The sequence below is a fragment of the Trachurus japonicus genome, chromosome 15 (assembly GCF_045865225.1).
Source record: "Trachurus japonicus isolate A0001 chromosome 15, Traja_1.0".
Taxonomy (NCBI): Eukaryota; Metazoa; Chordata; class Actinopteri; order Carangiformes; family Carangidae; genus Trachurus; species Trachurus japonicus.
In genome coordinates, this window is record NC_140921.1 from 27,034,317 (window position 1) to 27,056,489 (window position 22,173).

A 22,173-nucleotide genomic window follows, 5' to 3' on the forward strand; every position below is an offset into this window, starting at 1 on the left:
GATTTTCCGTTCGGGTTGTCGTACAAACATGGCGGCGCAAGATGGCGACACAGTTACGAAAACCAAACAAATTTATTTTATAGCGATTAGACACTTATAAAAATATATATTAATGGGTAGTATAATCAGATTTTGCCAATAAACCTTGCCAATTATTACACACTGGACCTTTAAAACAGTGAATGGGTGTCTGACCAGTGGGGCCCTTCAAACTGTGGTTTCAATTCAGAATGTGACTGGGGTTGAAGACTCTGATAAAAGATTGTGGTCAAGATCAGAAGTCAAAGCCAGCCAGCCAGGTGATTTAGTACTGTGCTTACATGGAGCTAAAGGTGACTGAGAAGAAACTCCTGCACTCTCTCTTTTTCAGCAGTAGCTGTAGAAATAGAAAGGCAACTTAATAATGACTGTTCTGCTTGCATTAACACCAGTGATAACCTCATACATGGGGAAACAAACTACACACATGTCAACAGACTGTGAGCAGTGGCTGTTAAGTGATCCATCACCAGCAGGTTTTACTGCCTGACACTCATAACTCTGCACAAGTTGCTCATTTAGGCTGTCCATTACTACAAGATGACAACATCACCTGGGATGTACGTCTTTAAGATTCAGTTTTTAGAGTTTTGTTACCTTGATAGTTTATTGACAGAATAAACACCAAACTGATCTGATCTGATCTGATCTGATCTGACTAACCATTATCACCACTGACTTTAGCAGGCATGGGCAAACTACTGTTGGGCTTTTTAATCCAGCCTGTCCAATATTGGTACAGAATTGTCCAAATTATATCAAAGCCCATAAACTTTGATGCGCTGATAAAAAGGGTGAGCAACAACATTGCTCCACTGAAACTGAATGGAATCTGAATGGAAGTTTTCTTTTACCTTAAAGCAGATATCAGTGGAATGTTTTTGTTAATATAAGTCCTAAATAGTCCTATTTTCCGTCAGCAATCACTTACATGAAGTATTTCAGCCTAAACACGAGTCTCTCCGTCACTCTGCTCTGCTGTAACCCGAGGAGAAAATTTTCCTTGTGGGATACAAGTGTTATCCAATGAGGGGAGAGAACGGCATGAAGGGCTGTGTGTGCAGCCAAGGGATGCGCGTGAATGTGGTGACGTAGCACGAGGACCAATTGATGCCTGACAAGGGCGGGGGCTGCTAACTCATGGTGCGTTCAAGGAAACTCGTACTTTGTGTTTTTCCTTCCCGTGAACTCGTACCAGATCGAACTGGTATGACTTCACGGGTCGGAAGTTACGAGTGGCCGTTATAGGGAACTTTCACAGACAACAGGACGGTAAAAACACGAGCTACGGGTTACCTGGAACGCTACCAAGTCGTCGTTGTGAATTGAAGCTGTAACTTACGGTTTCAAAAGCCTGCCTTGAACACAGCATTAGCCGAAATGGCCGTGCCACTGATATCTGCTTTAAGCTAATGGCTTTCGCATGTTATTTATATAAGTTCACAAACACTCAACATCAATCTGATACGGGCCCAGTCAAAATGTAAAACTCACTGATCTGGTATGATTTGCTCTCCACGTTTTGAGCCTGCAGGTCGTGTGATGGAAGGTGGAAGTGTGTGAAGTTCCAAACCAAATGCTGTCACTGTGCCTCCATTTCATTTATTTGAACCATTAATTCATACAGAGTGTTCTGAGATGCAAAGCAGCGTTTTGCCCAGCCTCATTAAGAGGTCAACAGCAGCACAAGCCCCACAGGTGTAATCCCATTTACTTTGATCCTCAGGTTTTATGTCCTCGTTAAAAACTGCTGGGGCAGCAACATGGTATTAGTAAATACACAGCTGAAATATATATGAGCATTAATCATTCTCTCAGAATGGGCCACTGCTACCTTAATTGAAATTGTGCACTTTATAGAAACCATGCATTGAGCTGAGTTTAGATTGTTATTCTTTAATTAGGTCTGGAGTGATGTACCTTTTGTTTACCCGATTATACAACAAAGTGTGCGTTCTTTCTCTGCTTTGTCTGAAGCCGTTTCTGTAAACCGCCCCGTCTGAAAACAGAAACGAGGTGCTATTACTGTGTGCGCGGAATATCTTTAACAAAGTTATCAAAGTCTTCCATCTGAATTATGCCGAAGGAGCCAATGATGTGGTCTACAGCGAAAAGAAAGCCCCCGGCATTATAGCGAAGCTCTTTTAAAGTCTGAGTCATATCATGTATACGCGTATTCACTTTAATTTATTTATTTTTTTTGTTGTTGAATGTCATTGCCGTGATGGTTTTATTGCTTTAGACCCCTCTGCCGGGCAGGTTAGGGGAGCGACTGCACGACTGATGAGCGTGGCAGGAAATTGGCAGATGGAAGCATCCATTTCACCGCTAATTAGGGGATTCAGAAGCCCGCCGACTGACAGGGTTCAACTGGGCAATGTAGTGCCTGCCAGCTCCCATCCTGTGCGCTTTATAAAACGCTCTTTAATTCTCAGGCACAATATCATTAACTTTGTAAGTGGATGAACACAATGGACAAGCAATTTAATTAACTTCTACCATTGAATGTTGGAGGGGAGACTAAATGAAATTAATGCACAATATTTCCCAGGGAGGCAGCCAACCTTGGGAGTAGGTCTGGATTGTTGGCAGGTCAGGCGCTGCCGTGGGTTTGGCCAATTATGCCTTGTTTAGACCCATCCATAATATTTTCCTCAAAAGAAAATAAAATCAGTGGTTTTGAGATCAATCATGAGCGCATGTCGCTCTGCATTCTGGGAGATTTTAGAATAATGAAGTGGAAGTCCGGAAACACTCGGTAAAGCTAAATAAAATACGGCATCATAAATGATCCATACAGCGATGGGATGGAGGGGGGGTTTACTTGAAATGGAGCATAAGTGAATGGATGCAGCACGGCTTTGGGGAAATGTAGCAAATACAGTGGTTTCCTATTATGGATCCAGGAAAGACAATGGAGGTTGATCTGTCCATTTGGAATGTCTCAGAAAACATTAGATGGACTGACATGTAATGTTGCGGAGACCACAGGCAGCTTGACGTTTCTGGTCCAGGGTGAAATGTTGTTTTGATGGATGACCATGCAGACGCTCTCGGTTACCTCTGGTGATCCCCACACGTTTCATTTTGCTTCAGTCATTTCAGTTTGTTCGTTTTTATTTTTCATTTTATCTAACTTGTCTTGCACATCTTGCAGGTATCGTAATCATTAGAGAAGCAGTTATGTCAGTGTGGAAGGCCTCATCTGTCCACAGACACGCCACCAGTCACAATGAGGTTCAGGTGGCCTGTCACTGAAAGCAAATGGAGGATCTGCTCCTCCTGTATTAATTGCCAGAGATCAATACTAGTCCTGCTTTGCCATGTAAACCAATTTTCCTGTGAGGTTTGCTGCTGAGGGCCCCCCAGGGCCACATGGAGGAGCACCAGGGAGAGTCAGTTTAATGTAAATCTTCATCAGTAGGATATGATTAAAGGGATTTTTCAACATTTTGGTAAATTCTCCTATTGCCATAATCCCTATAGTCTTAGGTTCATCACCTTTAAATATTGGTGGAAGCTGTTTTTAGATCGGCGGGGCAGAGACGTGAGCTGCTCGGCTAACGCAACAGAGGCGCACTGTATTTCCACGTTTCCCTCATCAAACTAAATACACAATCCAACAACATGTTGTGACCTGCACATTCACCCATAATGAATAATAATGTATATTTATGTAACATTACGACACATGAAGCAAATACTCGGAACTACTTGCTTTTGAAATCACTCCGCCCAGCAGCCGTGTCTGGAAAGTAGTTCCGGCTATACATTTTCCTTGAAAACAACTCTGTCTCATAACATTCCATTATTTTCTCATAGCAGGTCACAACTTGTCCACCAGAGCGTTTTGGAGCTGTTGGATTGTGGTTGTTTTGAGTTTGATGAGGGAAAGGTGGAAATACTGGGAACCACTGGATTGTGGCAATAGGAGAATTTGCCAAAATGTTGAAATATCCCGTTAAGAACATTTATGTGAACATGTTTCCTTATATCCTCGAAGAGTCTAATTCTGTCCCTCTGTCCCGACCTTACCTACACCCCCACCTCAACACACACAGAAACATACACCCCAGAGACAAGAGCTCCTTCAGGACGTGACGGATGGCTCCGACACACAGGCCACTTTCAAATCACAGGAAGTGACAGAGGAAGTTTTAATGAGAGTTTTGTCTGTGTATCCAGTCAGGCCTTCCAGGCAGCCGATGAATAATAGACACTGTGGCTCAATACTCTGAATACTCAATCAATGGCACTGGGAGAGAGGGCCTTGGCAAACACATATGGCAGCCCGCGGGGGTGGGCAGTGGACTCAGGAGGGGTAGAAAATACTAAGGCTTCTCCATCTCTTGGCTGAAAAAAGCAAGCCATCTCTATTGATGCCGCTCACTTTTGTGCTGGGGTGTTTTCCTTTGCCGGGGATGACAAACAGGCTGTTTGTGCAGTATTGGAGATTTGTGCAGAGAGGCTCCTGTGAAGGTGCTCTTTTAGCCCCCGGATCCTGCATATGAATGGACCCCCCCCCCCTCGCTGGGACGCAGAGGGCCGATCTCGAAATAGATACGCGGATTCTTGCATTCAGCAGCTGTCGTCAGAGCGCACGGTGAGCCGCTCCATTGTGTGCCGAAAGGATTCACCCTTCACACTTTGATTTAGAGTATGTTTAGAGTTTGGCCATGTATGAATGCAGATATTAAGTGACTAATGAGGATGTTATGTAGCTATTAGTCTCTCTGCCTCCTGCTCTAAGCTGTCAGGACGGAGCATGTGTTTCTGATACATCACAACACCATTTCTTCATGACAGACAGCACATCAGATTGACCTTTCCAATAAGACTGTGTGTGTGTGTGTGTGTGTGGACAATTGTGAGTTGTTTTTTTGCGGTGATGTGTCTGAGGTCAGGTTTATGTGGAAGTGTGCGGCATCACCTGTGATTTGACAGATGAGGGGACTCCAGGGGATTTCTGAGCAATGAGATATAAACTGGGAAAACAGCCCATTTAGTCTCTGCTGTAGAACCAGAGGGGAAACGTCTCTGTGTGATTACAGTGCAAGGCTCACTTTAAAAAGAACTGCTGTTCATGGATAATTAACGACAACTTGAGTGTAATGTTTGTAGCTTTGACCATCCCACTTATCTGCGCTAAAAAAAAAAAAAGACTTCACCCACCAAGTTGTCGGTCTCCAACACACCCAACATGAAGACTCTCAGGCAGGTTGTAAACAAACAAGTTAGCCAAACTTATCAGATAAGTCAATTTCATCAATTTTACATTTTAAATGTTTAATTTTATCTAAATAAGTTAACTTATTAAATTTCATTTGTTGATACTTTGGTATATGAAATGTCATAAAATAGTTATAAAATTCACCACCACATCATCCCAGACTCCAGGATTATACTTCCTTGACATGTTTATTGTTTTTTTGTTGTTTTTTTGGCAAATCAATGCTCCGAAAAGGGAGAGTTTCAAATTCTGTAGAAAACCGACAGATGTTCACACTGAAGAGAGAGCTTTTTGCCCTTTTTCTTTAAACAAAAATAATATTAATTTTTAAAAAAATCAGTCTTGAAATTGTTGATACCTTGTTTTCTATTGATCTATTGATTTGACTAATTGATTAATTGACAAAAACTAATAAATTCAGCCCTAATACACACACATGCACTGAGCGATGAGAGATTATAACCAACTTTAGGCTTAACTTTATTTTACAGACCAAAACCCCAAAAAAAACAAAGATTAAAAATTGATGTTACAGCTGTGGGTAAAATGGGTAGGTGCTGCACAATGCACACTACTGACAAAACCTAATAACGTGTAATGATGAACACAGTTTACAAGCTAAACACAGCTGAAACACATGGCACCCTGATTAAACCCAACAGGAACATGTTGGGTTTACCTTTAGGACATCTTTTCCCATTAAAGCACTCATCAGACACATGTTCTCATCGCTGTGCTCCAGAAAGCCATAATCCAGCACTTTGCTAGTGTCTGGGGACAGCAGAACATTACCCTCTGAAGTTGTACAGTGACACTGGGATGACACTGGAGTATGTGTCAGCCCTCCTGGGACTGGCCACTCTCCCTCTGCACAGTTTAGAGGTGAGACCTTGAAGAAAAATTATTACTTTTATGTTTGCTTTATGGCTCATTTTTCACATTATACGCAGAAAATCTATTCAGAGGTCACGGAATTCCTGCTTCTCCTCGTCGGCCAGAACTAATTCTTGCAGCCCTCGGTATTGATAAAGCATTCAGCGGCCGCAAAGTATGCAGGCTATGTACTGCAGCTCTCAAGTCTCTATTTTCCACCAAGCAAGTCTATTGGGGCTTGTTCAGCCCATATCTGCAGGGGGTTTGGAAATGTCAACCCCACACACACACACACACACACACACACACACACATACACATGGAAAGCAGTTGCTGTTGTGTCATTGTGCCCTTATCTGAGAGCAGTATACCCAATATGACTCGTGATAAGAGATAACATTGCCAGAACGAGTCATAAAACCCAGGCTTTTATGGTGCAGTTATTGTCTTTCTGTCTACAATTATGGTGATTACTCATTTCCCCCTTTACCTCCCCCCCATGGCCCTCATGGTGCACTTAATAGACTGCATTTTACTAATGGAAAATTAAGTAGCCGCCGTGGCAGTGGGGTTTATAAATATGTAAAATATACTTTTAATTATTTCAAGTGAATCTGGCAGCTAATCAATAAAGAGGGACGTGACAAACATACGTTTGACACAGGCCATTGTAAAGCTACTGGTAAAAGATAAGCATGGCCTGTCAGCGCAGTCCGGCCCTAATGAATATTTTGAGCCTGTCATGGAAGGAGACAAATGGATTAATTGCACCCTGCTAATATAATAGCTTCTTCATGAAGAGTACAGGGAGGGAGGCAGAGGAGAGGGAGCGGAGCAGCTGCGAGGCTCTGAACCCCCATGTCAAATAAATATTTATTAGGGTTGAGGGTTAAGTAGATTTTTGCGATTACACGGATAGCCACTTAAAGCATAGTTGTTTATCATTTATTTGAAAATTGATTCATGCCGATTTGTTTGATGTCATATTAATTTTATTTTTAGTAGCGTGCAGCATGGAGGGCGTATGGAGGGATCAGCTCCCACCGCCGGACCGCACAGTGGCTTCAATCCATCACTTGTTTATATGTTTTTGATTTTGCGCAGAGCATCATTATTCAGCCGTCCTCCCACTCATCATTTGAGTGTGTTTTAATAAAGTGATTGATCACTTGAGTTGATAAAAGTCCGAAAATGCCAAACAAAAACCAAAAGAGTACAAAACTGTAAAACAGAGACAATCTGAACAACCTCAGATCAATGAATATTTGACTGCTGAAACCATTAATCAATAACTGAAGTGTTTGTCTATTCATTTTCTGTTGATGAAGCAGCAGGTGTGCTGGGGCTTCTCTGCAGAGATAACACAGCACTGCAATTTAATTTGTAGTAGAAAGAGAGTATATCTTCTTTTTCTTCTTTTTTTTTCTCCCCCCTTCCACATAATTTTCCCTCCACGTGTCATATTTCAACACGGTCATTTTTATTTCACTAACCCACTGAAATATTTACACAAACAGCAGCAGTTAGCATAGTGGCAGCGTTTTGACAAATAGCAGAGTTTTTCCTCCGTCGCCCTGTTTCCTATCCATCTCTGTCTCCAAGTCTGTTGTCGGCACTTTAAGGTGAAAGAGAACATAAAGACAAGTGAGCACAAATAAATGTAAAGGAAGGGGGGGGGGGGCTTCCTGGAAGCCTGTCCTCTCGCAATGGGAAGCTGTGACCTTGAGTCGCCGCGGTAGCCCGACACCCCTCTCATATGCCCCCCCCCCCTTCCCTTCCCTCACACACACCTCTTTTTCTCTGTCCTCCATCAGAGCAGGAGAAGGGATGACGGAGGGGAAGGGAGAGGAGAGGGGAAGAGGGGGGGGCATGGCGGAGGTTCTGGTCACCAGCCGCCTGTTCTCATCAATTAAATGTGCGACAGTGTTTTTTTCCGTCGGCTGAACTTATATGTCAAGGAGATGGGCAGGACCTCATGTTTGTGCTTTTGACAAATCAGCAAATGTTTAATCTCAAGATGCGCCGGCCGCTCATAAATAATTCAGAGGCCGGGGCCGGGGCCCAAACTCTCTCCGAGCGTGTCCACCCCCCACCGCCACCACCTCACCCCCCCCCCCCCTCCATAGGAAAACACAGGAAAACACTAAACCCTGGTCCCTTCCACCTGTTCTACTGTACCTGAGCTGTCTGATCTGCTTCCTTCTCGCTCCGTCTTTTGTGTTTCTATCCCACTCTTTCTCTTTCACCGTGTTTTTTCACTCTACTCACTTATACGTATTTTAATTTGGTGGCTGCTGTCTTCATAGTGAAAGTTCCTCGCCACCCTCTGCCTTTCTTTGAGGTGGGGGGGGTCGGGGAAGGAGACTCAGAATTATCCTGAGCCTCCATAGGAAAACACTGTTCTACCTGAGCCGTCTGATCTGCTTCCTTCTCACTCCGTCTTTTGCGTTTTTAAAAAAAAAATTATTTAACCTTTTTACACCTATTTACAGTATTCTCGAGAGACATTGAGGTTACCCTCATTTTCAATGCCGTCGAGTTACAAGCCAAGATACAAGACATACAAGACATACGTTTCTATCCCACTCTTTGTCTTTCACCGTGTTTTCTCACTCTGCTCACAATATATTTTAATTTGGTGGCTGCCGTCTTCATAGTGAAAGTTCCTCGCCACCCTCTGCCTTTCCTTGAGGGGGTGGGTTACTCTGAATTATCCTGAGCCTCCATAGGAAAACACTAAACCCTGGTCCCTTCCACCTGTTCTACCTGAGCCGTCTGATCTGCTTCCTTCTCGCTCCGTCTTTTGCGTTTCTATCCCACTCTTTGTCTTTCGCCGTGTTTTCTCACTCTACTCACTTATGTTTTAATTTGGTGGCTGCCGTCTTCATAGTGAAAGTTCCTCGCCACCCTCTGCCTTTCTTTTAGGACGGGGGGGAAAAGGAGACTCGGAATTATCCTGAGCCAAAAGGTCTGCTATCTCAAAGACACAGAGGATTGAGCTTGAGCTTTGCCTCCATTTGCCCTAAATGTAAAGAGGGCAACAGAAAGCAGTGTAGTGGACTGTGAACCGCATCAAATCCCCTCTCTGCACAACTCTTACTTCTTCCCACAGACTTTGATTGGCTTGTCCAGCGACTGGGAAAGTTTCTTGATTGTTCAGAGGGAAAATTAAGATTTTAAGCCTATTGAAGTCGATCTCTGCTCATTCAAAAGTCCATCTGAATGTGTCCTTTGAAAGCTCAAATTGTTGACTCGCCACATTAGAAGACTCTTAGCCGGAGAATAGGGTGTATGAGTGTACTGTACTGAGAGCACATTGCACCTGTTGTTGTGTAGTTGATGGTGTGTAGTGTTTGCGGCGTCCCATTGAGAGCCGAGCTGTGGGAAGTGAGCTGTGGAGTGTGGTAAAGAGTCGGGGCTCTTTACTCTCAGCCCAGTTTATTAGTGGCGCTTTCTCACATCAGCTCCTTTGTACACAGAAGGTTATGAGCAGGGAGACAATGAGAGTCACTCCTGAACAGGTTGGAGACTGGGAATTGTTTTAACCCCCCCTTTGCTTCATGTGGAAAATCTTCATCTGTGAAAGGATTTGATAAATCTGGACTGAATCCAGATCCGGTCAGAAAATGAAAGTCTTAAAATACAGAATCACTCATTCCTTCTTTTTTTTTCTTCTTGCAGGCTCTGGGAAGTTTCTACTTTATCCACGAGTCTTTGAAAAACGTCCACCAGTTTGATTTCAAAGGTGAGTGCCCACCCACCTCCTCTGATACATCATCACCTCTTTGCCCCCCTCATCCCACCCCTGTATATCACACACAACCATTTTGCAGGCTATTCCCACTTCCATCAAAAGCAGCCAGCTAAGATTGGCTTTGAGGATAATGTAAAGGGGGGAAGCGACAGAATGGTAATGCTTATTAATATTAGGATTTAATTCATAAGATTTCGGGCCTACAGTAATGGTGTGTGGCGGGTTATTGGACAGTTACAGCGGTCTCATCAGCCTGCGGTGTCAGAGGGCCCCGGGGGCTCGCCGCTGGGCTAATTAAAGAAGGGATATAGATGTGGAGGCACCTCGCTTCCTATTAGACCCAAGTCAGCATTAGCACCAGTTACCCCAGTGAAGGACAGGGCGAAGGCAGGGGGGTCGGGGGGGGGGGAGAAGACCACTCCCCTTGTACACACAAGATTTGATTTAAAATCAGAATGACATAAACTACCCCACACAGCAGGGCAGCTTTGCTTAACAGGGCTTTTTTCACAGACGACGTTTGGACCTGGTACAGTGAGGAGAGCACAGGTGTCACAGACAGAACCAGCAGTGGCTCTGTTCTGTTCAAGCAGGGTTTCTGCGGGGTCCTAAAAGCCTAGAAAGAGTAAAAAAAAAATTGAAAATCAAAATTTTAGGCCTTAAAAGGTCTTAAATTCATTGAAGTTCAAGTCTAAAATCATTTTAGACAGGTCACCCTTTTCGGTAACACTTTACTTGATGGGTGGGTGTATTTAATAATGTGTTCTTAATGCATTCATGACAGCTTCTAAGACATGACTCAGTACACCGGGTTACATTGCTATGGAATAATAAACTGGGAATTTCTTTCAAAATAAAAGTCCCCTATTTACGCCTGGAAACTAGTGGTAATTATGAATCCTTCACCACCTGGATAGTAAAGTGACATGCAAAGTAACATTCATAAAAGATTTACAAATAACTCCTATGTAGCCCTTATGGAGCCTTCACTGACTGTATTGTAAAGTGACATACAAAATAACATGCATGGTATTTATGAAATAATCATAAAAACTGAACTTCCAACTTCCCTTCCAGGGTGCCAATTCTGAAATGCAATGCAGTCTAGTTGATATAGGCTTACAACCAATGTTAAAAGCTGTCGTGAACCATTACAGTAGAATGCTGAAGGTGCGATTAGGGGACTTTTATTTTGAAAAAAAATCTCAGTTTGTTATTCCATAGTAATGTAACCAGATATGAATACTGAGTCATGCCTTATGAAGCCATTGTGATGCATTACAAACACATTACAGTATGAAAGGTCATATGAATGTGCTATGCACCCACCTGTCAAGTGTTACCTCTTTTCTTATGCCCATGTAGAGCTGACTCTGCATTTCTTTTGTACATTTTTTACTTGTTATGATATAATATTAGTCTTAAATTTCATCCACAATGGTCTTAAAAAGGTCTTAAATTTGAGTTGGTGAAACCTGTAGAAACCACGTCAAGTGTCTGTGTAAACCATGACAGAGAGCATGTCGTGGTGTCATTATTATTATTATTAGATACACCTGCTTTTCCTCCCAGGACGTATGTCGACAAGTTTTGTGGTGAAATGTTCAATAGAACATGAACTCACATCAGGTCACCAACCCTTTAGAAAACTAAACCAACTACACCCGTTTGGACAGTGCACTATTCCATAGTATTTCCTAATTCATATTCGAGAAAGTGGAAGTATCGAATATAGTTGTTTAAGATTGTGTGTGATGTTTTTAAACATAATTTTGAAAAGAGTAATGATTAGTTAAAAAAAATATTTCTATCAGAATTTTTTTTAAGCAGTTAGGCCATTTCAGGTGACCCCACGTGGTGTCCCGACCCCAAGGTTGAAAAACACTGCAGTACAACATACAACACACTCTGGCCTTAGACAGCCACAATTCAAATGCTAACCTTGTTATTATATGATCATGTTCTTAGTTTAATCTGAACACATGTATCTGACATTACAAAGGGACAATAAACTAACTACCTAACAAACGCAGTGTCCTCACACACACGTCTGCTGCCCTGTCTTTCACCCAACACAGTTACCTCAGTCTGAACTCAGCTCTGTGTATGTTCTTGATCGACTGGGGTGTGTGTTCACACACCGCAGCAGTCTTCCTCTGAGATAAAAAAAAGAGAGAGACGTATCTGTATCTGTATCTGTATTTTAAATGTTCCCCACGTTGTGACCTTTCCCACTCCCCCCCTCTTTAAAACCCTCCTGTTGTCCTCCTGGGTCAGGGAAGGAAGGACGAAGGGAAAGAAGGAAGGGAAGGAAGGAAGGACAAAGGGAAAGATGGGAGGAATAAAGGAAGGAAAGATAGAAGGTGAGAGGGAACAGATTGGGTCAAAAAGGAAGGAAGAAGTAAGGACAAAGGGAAGGGAGGAAAGAAGGAAGGGAAAAAGGAAGGAAAGATAGAAGGAGAGAGGGAACAGATTGAGTCAAAAAGGAAGGAAGAAGTAAGGACGAAGGGAAAGAAGGAAGGAGGGGAGTGAAAAGGGAAGGAAAGAAAGATGAAGGGAGGGAACAGATTCATTCAAGGAAGGAAGGAGAAGGAAGGAAGAAGGGAAAGAAGGGACGAAAGAAGGAAGGGAAAAAGGAAGGAAAGAAAGATGGAGGGAGGAAACAGATCAGGTCAATTGGATCAAAGGAGGAAGGGAGAGGAAAAGGATTGTGGAAAGAAGGAAGGGAGAAAGGAAGGAAAGAAGGAAGGATGGAAGAAGGGAACAGATTGGGTCAGTTTGACCCAGCAGGACAACAGGAGGGTTCAGCTGGATGTGGATGTTCCACATTGTGACCAGCAGGTGGGGCAGTTTGTCTGAGGAAGGCTGCAGGTGGCTCTGATGGAGATTCTCAACCACACATGGGGTCTCCAGAAATTAACCTGCTATGTTTATAACAGCAAAGTGTCTTCCTGTCCCCTCCCCCCTCCCCCCTCCCTCTGTCTCTTCTTCTGCCCTTCAGCCAAGAAATTCAAGAAGGTGGTGGGAAAGGAAACCTGCTCGGAGACACTAGAAAGCACACCGTCACTGGAGAAGGAGAAGTTTCCCCAGGACTACTTCCCTGAGGTGGGTTGTGATGCTGGTGATGCTGTGACAGCTTCCTGTTGTTGACCGACAGCTGGATCCGTCTCCACTAGGGATGTCATGATTATAGATTTTCTATTGTCAGAGAAATAATCATGGTATTACGATTATCACGGTTATTATGCATCAATACATTTCACAACACTATGAATGTGTGAAATCAAATATAGTCAAAATATAATTACATTACTAATCTCTTACGTAATATAGGACCAGTTATTAATCCCCCGGGGGAAGTGTTTGAAATATTTAAGTAATTCATTGTCATCTATACCAAATTTTTAAGTTCATTTTAATCATTTTTTTACAATACAAATGACACATTTACAGTAAATTCCTACCAATTCAGTGTTAAGATAAGATGGATGGATGGATGGATGGATGGATGGATGGATGGATGGATGGATGGATGGATAGATAGATAGATAGATAGATAGATAGATAGATAGATAGATAGATAGATAGATAGATAGATAGATAGATAGATAGATAGATAGATAGATAGATAGATAGATAGATAGATAGATAGATATGGTTCCAATAATCTTTTTTCCACAAAGTGATGGTATTTAGGATCAACTTTTAACAGGGAAAAAAATAATTCATCCATAACAAAAGATTTCCTTTTTTACCAACTTTTCACTGATTCATGGAAAGTGTCGTTCCTCTGTTGCGTAACCGTCCAGTTCAGTGTTAGTGTTAGTTCTGCTCCTGGTTTACCATCCCATTTGATTTCCGCCTACATTCGGCTGATTTGAAAACAAATCAAACGGGACGGTAAACCAGAGGAAGTCCTCGCTGTGTCTGCTCACTGTGCTGTGTTTCACTTTCCTATAGTTTTTTGGTGCGGTGTGTACCATCGGGGGGGTTTGAGGAGAGAGGGTGTGTGTGTGTGTGTGTGTGTGTGGGGTGGGGGGGCTGAGCTGAGCTGAGCGCTGAGCATAGCAGTGCTGATATAGTAATAAAGAGCACGACCGCCCGTGTGTCATCCCCGCACTCCCCACTCATCTGTCAACCATGCTCCGACGGCCGCCCCCCCACAGCAAATATATGCAAAACAGATGGATACGGCCCCTTCACACACTTCCCCCCAATTTCCGTCTCTTTCACACACTGCAGGATCCCCCCCCACCACACACACACCACCACCACCACCTCCTCTCTGCCCACCCTGAGCCACCCTAGACATACACACAAACATAAAGCCTCACGTCTCTGTTTTTTTTCCCCTCATTTTCCCATTCCAGAGATGATCTAAAACTAATTACGCCGTTTGAGGCGCAAAGCCATTTAAAATGATTACAGCGCAGCATTGTTCTGCGTTTAACAGGACAAGCAAAGAAAACCACAAAACAAACCTGGCACAGTGTGGCTGTGAAATGGATGAAGGGAGTGATGTAGAGAGAAAGGAGGTGTGTGTGTGTGTGTGTTGGAGGGGGGGTGGGGGTGCAGATGAGAAAAGTTTTGCCTGGTGATTTATGCTTCTTTCCCGGCTGGGGTATGAATCTGGGATGATGCTCCAGAGAGCAGCACTCCAGATAATGTTAGCCCATTTAAAAAGAGCAGATTTGTGTAGTCTATCAGGGTCGCCGAGTATTTTTTTTTTCCTCTCCTGTCTCCCTCCCTCCTCCTGATACTCCCCTCCGTAGTGAGAAATTGGTTGTTATCATAGATCACAGATACTGCTCAAACCTCTTATGAAAGATGAATTAATTTCACTAATGCTTTAATGCAAAGCTCTCATGAGGGAGGCAGACTGGTGATAACCCCTGCCTCGTCTCTGCTTCCTCCGCTGGTGATTTATGCCCTCTTTTAGTAGATGAAACTGCCTAGATTTGCCATCCATCTGCAGCTTTGAGGAATCCTATTACACAGGGATCTTGGACCAGACGGGACGCAGCACAAGAGTCCAGAACCAGGTGCTCCAGTCTAGTGCCCGCCTATATCTGGGAGGTTTCCGGGGTCCCGCTATACGTGAACTAAAAGGTTTAAGTTAACGCAGCATGTGGGGAGGGGGCGGGGCAGGTATCTTATTTACTGTGCTCATGATATGACTCCATTCAAGTGCAAATAAAAAATAAAACAAGTGTTTGAAAGTAATCCAGGAAGATCAGAGTGACAGCAGACAGCTCAGATGGATGGTGTGTTTCCCTGCTTGTGTCTTATCTTTACTGTCCCCCATTAATAAAGTGACAATGAGTGAGATGCTGATGACATCATGGTGGTGGGCAGGACACTTGGTGTGTGTGTGTGTGTGTGTGTGTGTGTGTGTGGTGTGTGTGTGTGTGTGTGTGTGTGTGTGTGGTGTGTGGTGTGTGTGTGTGTGTTCAAAACAGAAACATTTCAGAGAACTTGAGTGGTCATGGTGTGACATTCTTAAAGCTGCAACTAACTATTATTTAAATTTTTGATGAATGTGTTTTGATTTATTATTTTATATATATAAACTGAGAAAAACAGTTCAAAATTTAAGAAACTATTTTTAAATTTTTTTCTTCAAATTTTTAAATTACTTGAATTTTGGCTCAGATTAATAATTTCTGATCGGAAGAGATGAATTATTCATAAATTGATCATCTTTCAGCTCTTGATCTTCCTCCAAAAATGAATAGAAAATTAATCGACACACATCTTTTATAGTAAAACGTGTTGAAAATCTCAGTTTGCAATGAAGCTAAATCAGACTCATGCAGATTTCAAAGTGTCCAAACTCAGTTGAAATCACTTCAGATTCTCACTTTGTGCTCGCGGCCTTTCTCTTCTCCTGGTTTTGATTCTGATTTAAGCGACAACCCCTCCGTATGCAAAACAACAGATGAGATTACTTCCCGTAATCCCGCGGTGAGTTATAGCTGTTAGTGAAGGGGAGTGAAGCGGGGACATTAATTGAAATGCTGAATAAGAACTGAAGTGGACAAAATTGTGGGCGCATTTCTTTTGAAAGGTCGCCATGATGGATTTGGGCGGCTTGTCATTTCCTGTTGTTCCGTCAATCTCTCCATCTCCCCGGTCGGACATTAATATATTTATTTGTTTGGCGCGGTAATACATGCCTCCAAAAAACCATTGCATCATAAGGATTTGTCATTGCCTTATATAAATTAAGTATACGACCCAGACCTTAATGTGCCCTTGCTATTGATTGTTTTACACAGCCGTAGAAAAAAGAGAAAGGAGGAAAATAGGCGACAGGCTGTAGATCAACATCCGTATGAGTTTCTATTTGTTGTTTGGCACCATGAGCGTGTCCATAAAAGCATTGACTTTTCATAGCCTTTTAGTGCCCTCTGTAGTAAGCCGCGCTACGGGCCTGTGATTACTTTCAAGTTCTGCCCCCTGATGAAAGTTAACTTCCTTCACATTTTTCCCCTTTGATTTAAGCCCCCGGCATGTGATTCATAGGTGCGACGCGGACGTCAGGCAGATGAAGTCATTTAAACTGGCATTGCCTGTAAAATGCTCTCTGCATTTATCACCAGACAAGACACCTGCGACACATGATGCTGTTGTCAGTGACAGGTTGTGATCCATGAGGACGGCCCAGCGGCTCATAAACGTGGAGATAATGTTGAAATGAAAGCCAAATGAAGGCTTTCTTCACTCATTTTTTTTTAGTGAACACAAGGATCAGAAACATCCTCCTCAGTTTACATCACAACTCCTGTTTCCTGGTGTTTTCTTCCCGCTTGAGGTCGTTCTGCCTCAGCCTCTCAGCAGGTGAATTTCAGAACTCTTCACGTCGTGTTTACTGCAATCTGGCAGTGAGGACGATGAAAGAGAGTGCCCTTGTGTTTGTGTTACAGCGCACACACACACGTCTGCTGTCCAGTTATATAAACTCTATGTGAGGCCCTCTCTTATTTGATACCCCCCTCCGCCGCCCCCTCGCCCCCCCTCTGGATGATGGAATAAAGATAAATGTGACTGTCTACCAGGGCTCAAATCAATCAGCGTTTGTGTGTATTACTTATTACTCACAGTGCATTTCTGTCACAGGGCTTTTGTGTAACCCCTCTCCTCACACCCCCGGCCCCCCCCTCGCCCCCCTCGCCCCCTCATGGTCCTGCACTCTTCTATCACCCCCACCAAACATCACCCAGCCATAATATTATTTATGGGGGTCGGACTTTGAGCTGAAATATAAGAAAGGTCAAAGAATCAAAACGGGATGGACCGGGAAATGGTGAGGGGAAGAGGTGTGTGTGTGTGTGTGTGTGTGTCCAGACTGTCACTTCTGACATTTTATAGAAGCGTTTCCATTGGTCACAATTGGGGAGTTTTATGTAGTGGTTGCAGTTTTCAAGTGAATCTGATGGTTCCTAGTCTCCTTGATTTTTTCTCATTTTTTCTTTTTTTACTCTGGCTCATGTCTCTCATCTTTGGCGTGCACGTGTGTGTTTGTGTGTGTGTGTGTGTGTGTGTGTGTGTGTGTGTGTGTGTTCTTGTACTTACTACATTGTGAGGACCGGAAGTTTTTAACCAACATAGTGAGGACATTTTTGGGAAGTGAGGACATTTTGGCTGGTCCTCACTGTTTGAGGGTTAAGACTTTAGCTTATAATTAGGTTTATATTAGGTCAAGAGTAATGGTTAAGGTTAGGCATTTGGTTTGGATGGTTAAGGTTAGGGTAAGGGGCTAGGGAAACATTATGTCAATGAGTGTCCTCACAAAGATAGCATTACAAGGGTGTTTGTGTGTGTGTGTGTGTGTTTGTTGTGGTCAGCCCCGTATATGTATTGGCCCACACCCTTGGATGTGACCCACACTGTGTAGCAGCCGTTCATCACTGTCACGGACGGAGACGCCATCGCTGACCTGTGGAAGGTCAGCCAAAGTCAACCTGAGCCCCGTGTGACCTTTTACCGTCGTCCTTTGACTCCGCCCCCCCGCCCCCGTCGCCGCTCACTGACTCTTTATAGCCACCAAACATGATATATGATATGATTACAGCTCACTATCCATCCCATCCTGCTACATCCTCTATTCAGAATAGCATATTTAAAAAGCAAATTGGCTAAATACATCTTTTTTTTGTGTGTATGTGTATGTATGGGGGGGGGGGGGCGATGATGATGTTTCAGCAGGAGATTAAATGGGGCTGGACAGCATCTGTGTCATCATCTCTGCTGCAATATCAGCTGCAGCAACCAAATCATGATGTCATCATGTCAACCAGTAGAGAGGGACACTCGTCTTGTGCTGCACTTTGATTTATTGTGAGAGATAAAATCACGTGAGCTCCACTGCTACTGCAAAATAAAAGCACGACAATTTGGTAAAGAAGGGAAATAAAAAGGTTGAAGAGTGTATATTTTTAAACTTCCTGATATGTGGATGTATGTTTGACTTACCTTCAATGGTCGGCCACGTGATACCGTGTGTGTGTGTGTATATGTGTGTGTGTTTATAAGCAAGCGATGAAGCAGGGGGTCAATCAGTCATAGGAGGAGGAAATGGGGCAATCTGGGGCCGGGTGTCAGGGAAGTGATGGATTTTAATGCTGCGATTGTAGTTAATGGCTCTTTAAATTAAATCGAGATTAAATGTCTCTGGCTGCAGTCAGAGCTTGTATGTACACTGAGCAAGTCCACCTGCCCCCCCACCCCCCCCCCCCTTCCCCATCTTCTCCCGCCTCACCCTCCCCTCTCTAAGACTTTCTCCCCCCTTCAACTTACTTCAACAAACACACAGTAATGGATATTCCATGCTACAAAGTCGGTCTGCGTATACATTTTGTGCATATACGTAAACACATGACTGTGATTACCACACTTACTTACTCAATCCTCATTGCTTGTGTTTATCACTTAAATATATTGAGTTAGTTTAAAAAACATATTTCTTCAAGTGTAAGGTCAATCAGTTTTGATGCAGTGTGACACTCGCATCTAATTCCATTTGCTCTTTTCAAAGACACAATATTGGGACAGCAAGTTAAAATTGGGCCCATACATCCTGCAGAGGCAGTATGGATTAATTCAAGTATGCTAATGTAATTCAATTTGATACAGTTAATCTTGTACTAATGCAGATTGAAGGATGTGAGGCGCAATCAAATACCTCTTAGCCCTTTAATTTGCATCTGAGATTTTTAAATAAAATTAGGCAATTTGTAATTTTGTGACCTGGCCCATAATTAGTTTATTCATCACTGCAGTTAACTCCCCATCAGGCGTATTGGAGAGAGATAGACAGAAAAAGAGAGAGGCTGAAGGAAAGAGACTTATTTATCTATTCAGAATGAGAACACTCACAACATCAATTTGTCTCTCATTTAATAACCAGCTTCATGGTGAATCATGTGCTGTTTGAGTAAGAGCTTTGGACTTGTGATTGGATAATTAACTGGAGGCTGGTGGGATCTGATCAAACAGCTGCATACAAGATGTCTACATGCTATGCTTTTTATATTTTGTGAGGCTTTCACCTAAGCAGGCGACAGTTTCATGACACACTTCTCTACATTATCTATCATAACTTTTTTATTGTCCTTCAAAAATAAAAAAAGAAGAAATTTCTAGCCAACTTTACAAGCGTCTGAAACACCAAATGTGTTGATGCAGTTTTATCTTAAGGCCTCCTGCCTGTATTTTTCATTCAATGCATTCTTGTGTGTGGCTGCAACTCATGATTATTTCCATTATAAATGAATTTGGATATTTCTTTCTGAATTAAGCTGTTATTCTTTGAGTCTATAAAATAATTAAAAATCCCTGTTATGAATCTAAAATAAAAAACAAAATTATATTTATTAACAAATAAAACAGGAAAGCAGCACACCCCTCTTTATATATGAACAGATAAACAGCGCCTTAATGTTGTTTTCCTAGTTTTTATTCCTTTGGCTCATTTTACCAACAAGAATGTAAAACATTTTGTGTGCCAGCAAATCTTAATGTGTGCAGTAAATTACAGCTGTAACTGTCACATACTATAAATGTGGTGCTGTTAAAGGTGAAAATGGAGTGAATATCAAATATCATCAGACCTGTTTCAGTAGAACAGGAGAGCTTCCAAACTGTACTCTGGTGAAGTGTTTGAGTAAATGTATTAACTCAGTAACTAATTACTTTCTGAAGTAATTTATTCCAAATTTAAAGGGGACATATTATGGAAATATCACTGTTGAAGGCTCTTTAATATACTGTATATTTGAGTGTTTGTTTTGCATTCCGGTCCCCAAAATGTGAGAATTGACAAAAAACTCACTAATTTTCAGTTTTACAAGCTGTTCCCTCAGGTGTCTGACAATGATGTAACTAGTTTTTAACCCCACCCCTACCTGGTACCAGTAGAAGGGGCGGGGCAAGTAGTGGTTCATTTGCATTTAAAGGGACAGGCACTGAAACCAGCCGTTCTGAACAGGGCTGTTTTGAGAGGATGAAAAGAGCTGTGATGTTTGATCCTTGGGGTATTTTGACCAAAGCATGTCACAGACATGTCTTTAAGACACCTGGGAACTATTTTAATTTGTGGAAAAGGGACAGAATATGTCTCCTTTAAAGGATGTAAATTACAGTAAAAACTCTCTGATAATGCAGGAAAATGCCAGATATGCATCAGTGCTCTCAGGTAGTGGACACCGTTACTGTTTCTCCATAAATCATTCATTCCTGTACCTTTAATTTGCCTCATGATGACAGTTGAAGCCTCAGTGATGTCAAAGTCTACTGCTGTCATGCTGAATTGAGTCTCTTCCTGTTCTGCAGTGCAAGTGGTCCAGAAAGGGATTCATCAGAACTCGATGGGCCCTGGCTGACTGGTGAGTTTTATTAAGAAGTCCCTTCAATGACGCTTCCCACCTCATCTTTGTTCAACCTTGAATCATTACGACTGTATCATTGAGATTAGACGGGAACACGTCTAACCGTGTGAGTCCTGTCTGGGCTGCTTGTGTTGCAGTCATCACAGACAGCACAAGACACACACACACACACACACACACACAGGAAGGGACAGGTTACATAGCCGAGTCCTCGTGGATGGTGTCCCACAGCAGCAGGCAGCGATTTGATTACACATGCTCACATTAGTCAAACAGCTGCATATGACAGATGACAAAAAACATTACATGCAATTGAACCTGTATGAGCTGAATAAAAAACACTTGCTTCCAGTGGTCAGAACGGGGAGTAAGGGAGGGAGTGAGCCAGCCGGGGGAGGGAGGGGGGGGGCAAGACGGGGATTGTAATCTAATAGAGGGATGACATGAGAACTAAAGAGTTGAAACGGTAAGCATTTAATAGGGGCATGACGTTTGACAAGAGCGGCAGGGAGAGAGATGCTGGTGAAGAATAGGGAGATCAGATCAGAGATGGGACAGACAGAGATAGGGGAGAGCGTGCATGTATTCATTTGTTCAGGATGTCACTGCAGAATAAACCCCATTGAGATAAGAGCTATTCCTCTGGGTCACCCTGCCCGACATTATACTAACAAAACAGGCCAGATTGATAGGATGAGCCGGGCGGTGTTCATCACCCAACATTGAGCTATCTTGCCTTTGCCTGACAGGACAAACTGAAAGGAAGCAGAGTGGTGTTTACAGTGTGTGTATGTGTGTGTTCAGATGGGTTCAGATGTGTTTAAAGTGCTTTCACATTTTATTTTTACAATGTTTATTTGATAGAAAATATTTGTTACTCTGTCCGGATAGATAATATAATATTTAATGTTCAGTAAGAAATCTACCACTTTTATTTATTTTATTTTATTTTGCAGGGACTGTGCGCATTAATGGACATTTCTGTAAATGTGCCTGTTATTAGCTAAGTAGCTAGTTTTCAACTGCAGTCCCTGGGCAAGATAACTGCCAACCTGTAACAAAACAACATTACATACTATATATTCTGTATACATATTGCATATCCCTAAAATAATACTATAAAAAGTACATACAACAGCAATATAAAGCAACGGACCAGACACACAAATATTTAAGCATGCATTGAGGCATGCATAGCAGTAACACAAGCAGCAAATCACAGTAAAACAAGCATTAAGAAAAGTAAGAATAAGCATTACTTTATTAAGGCATTAAACAGTTTTCTCACCTGAAATTAAACTTCACATGCGTCCCAGTGCAGTTGTAGTATGTAGTAGTGTATATATATATGAGGGTCTGGAAGAAGAAGCTCACTCACTGTGTATTCT

At 42.6% G+C, this 22,173-nt stretch overlaps 1 protein-coding gene across 2 annotated transcripts in view; it reads left to right on the top strand.

Moving 5' to 3' along the window:
- Window positions 1-22,173, top strand: part of inpp5a (inositol polyphosphate-5-phosphatase A) — a 174,041-nt gene that overhangs the window by 93,720 nt on the left and 58,148 nt on the right. For both annotated transcript variants that reach the window (XM_085800826.1, XM_085800825.1), the window contains exons 5-7: window positions 9,824-9,887; window positions 12,898-13,001; window positions 20,730-20,782. In XM_085800826.1, coding sequence (XP_085656952.1) covers window positions 9,824-9,887; window positions 12,898-13,001; window positions 20,730-20,782 — 221 coding nt within the window. The remainder of the gene's footprint in view (window positions 1-9,823; window positions 9,888-12,897; window positions 13,002-20,729; window positions 20,783-22,173) is intronic.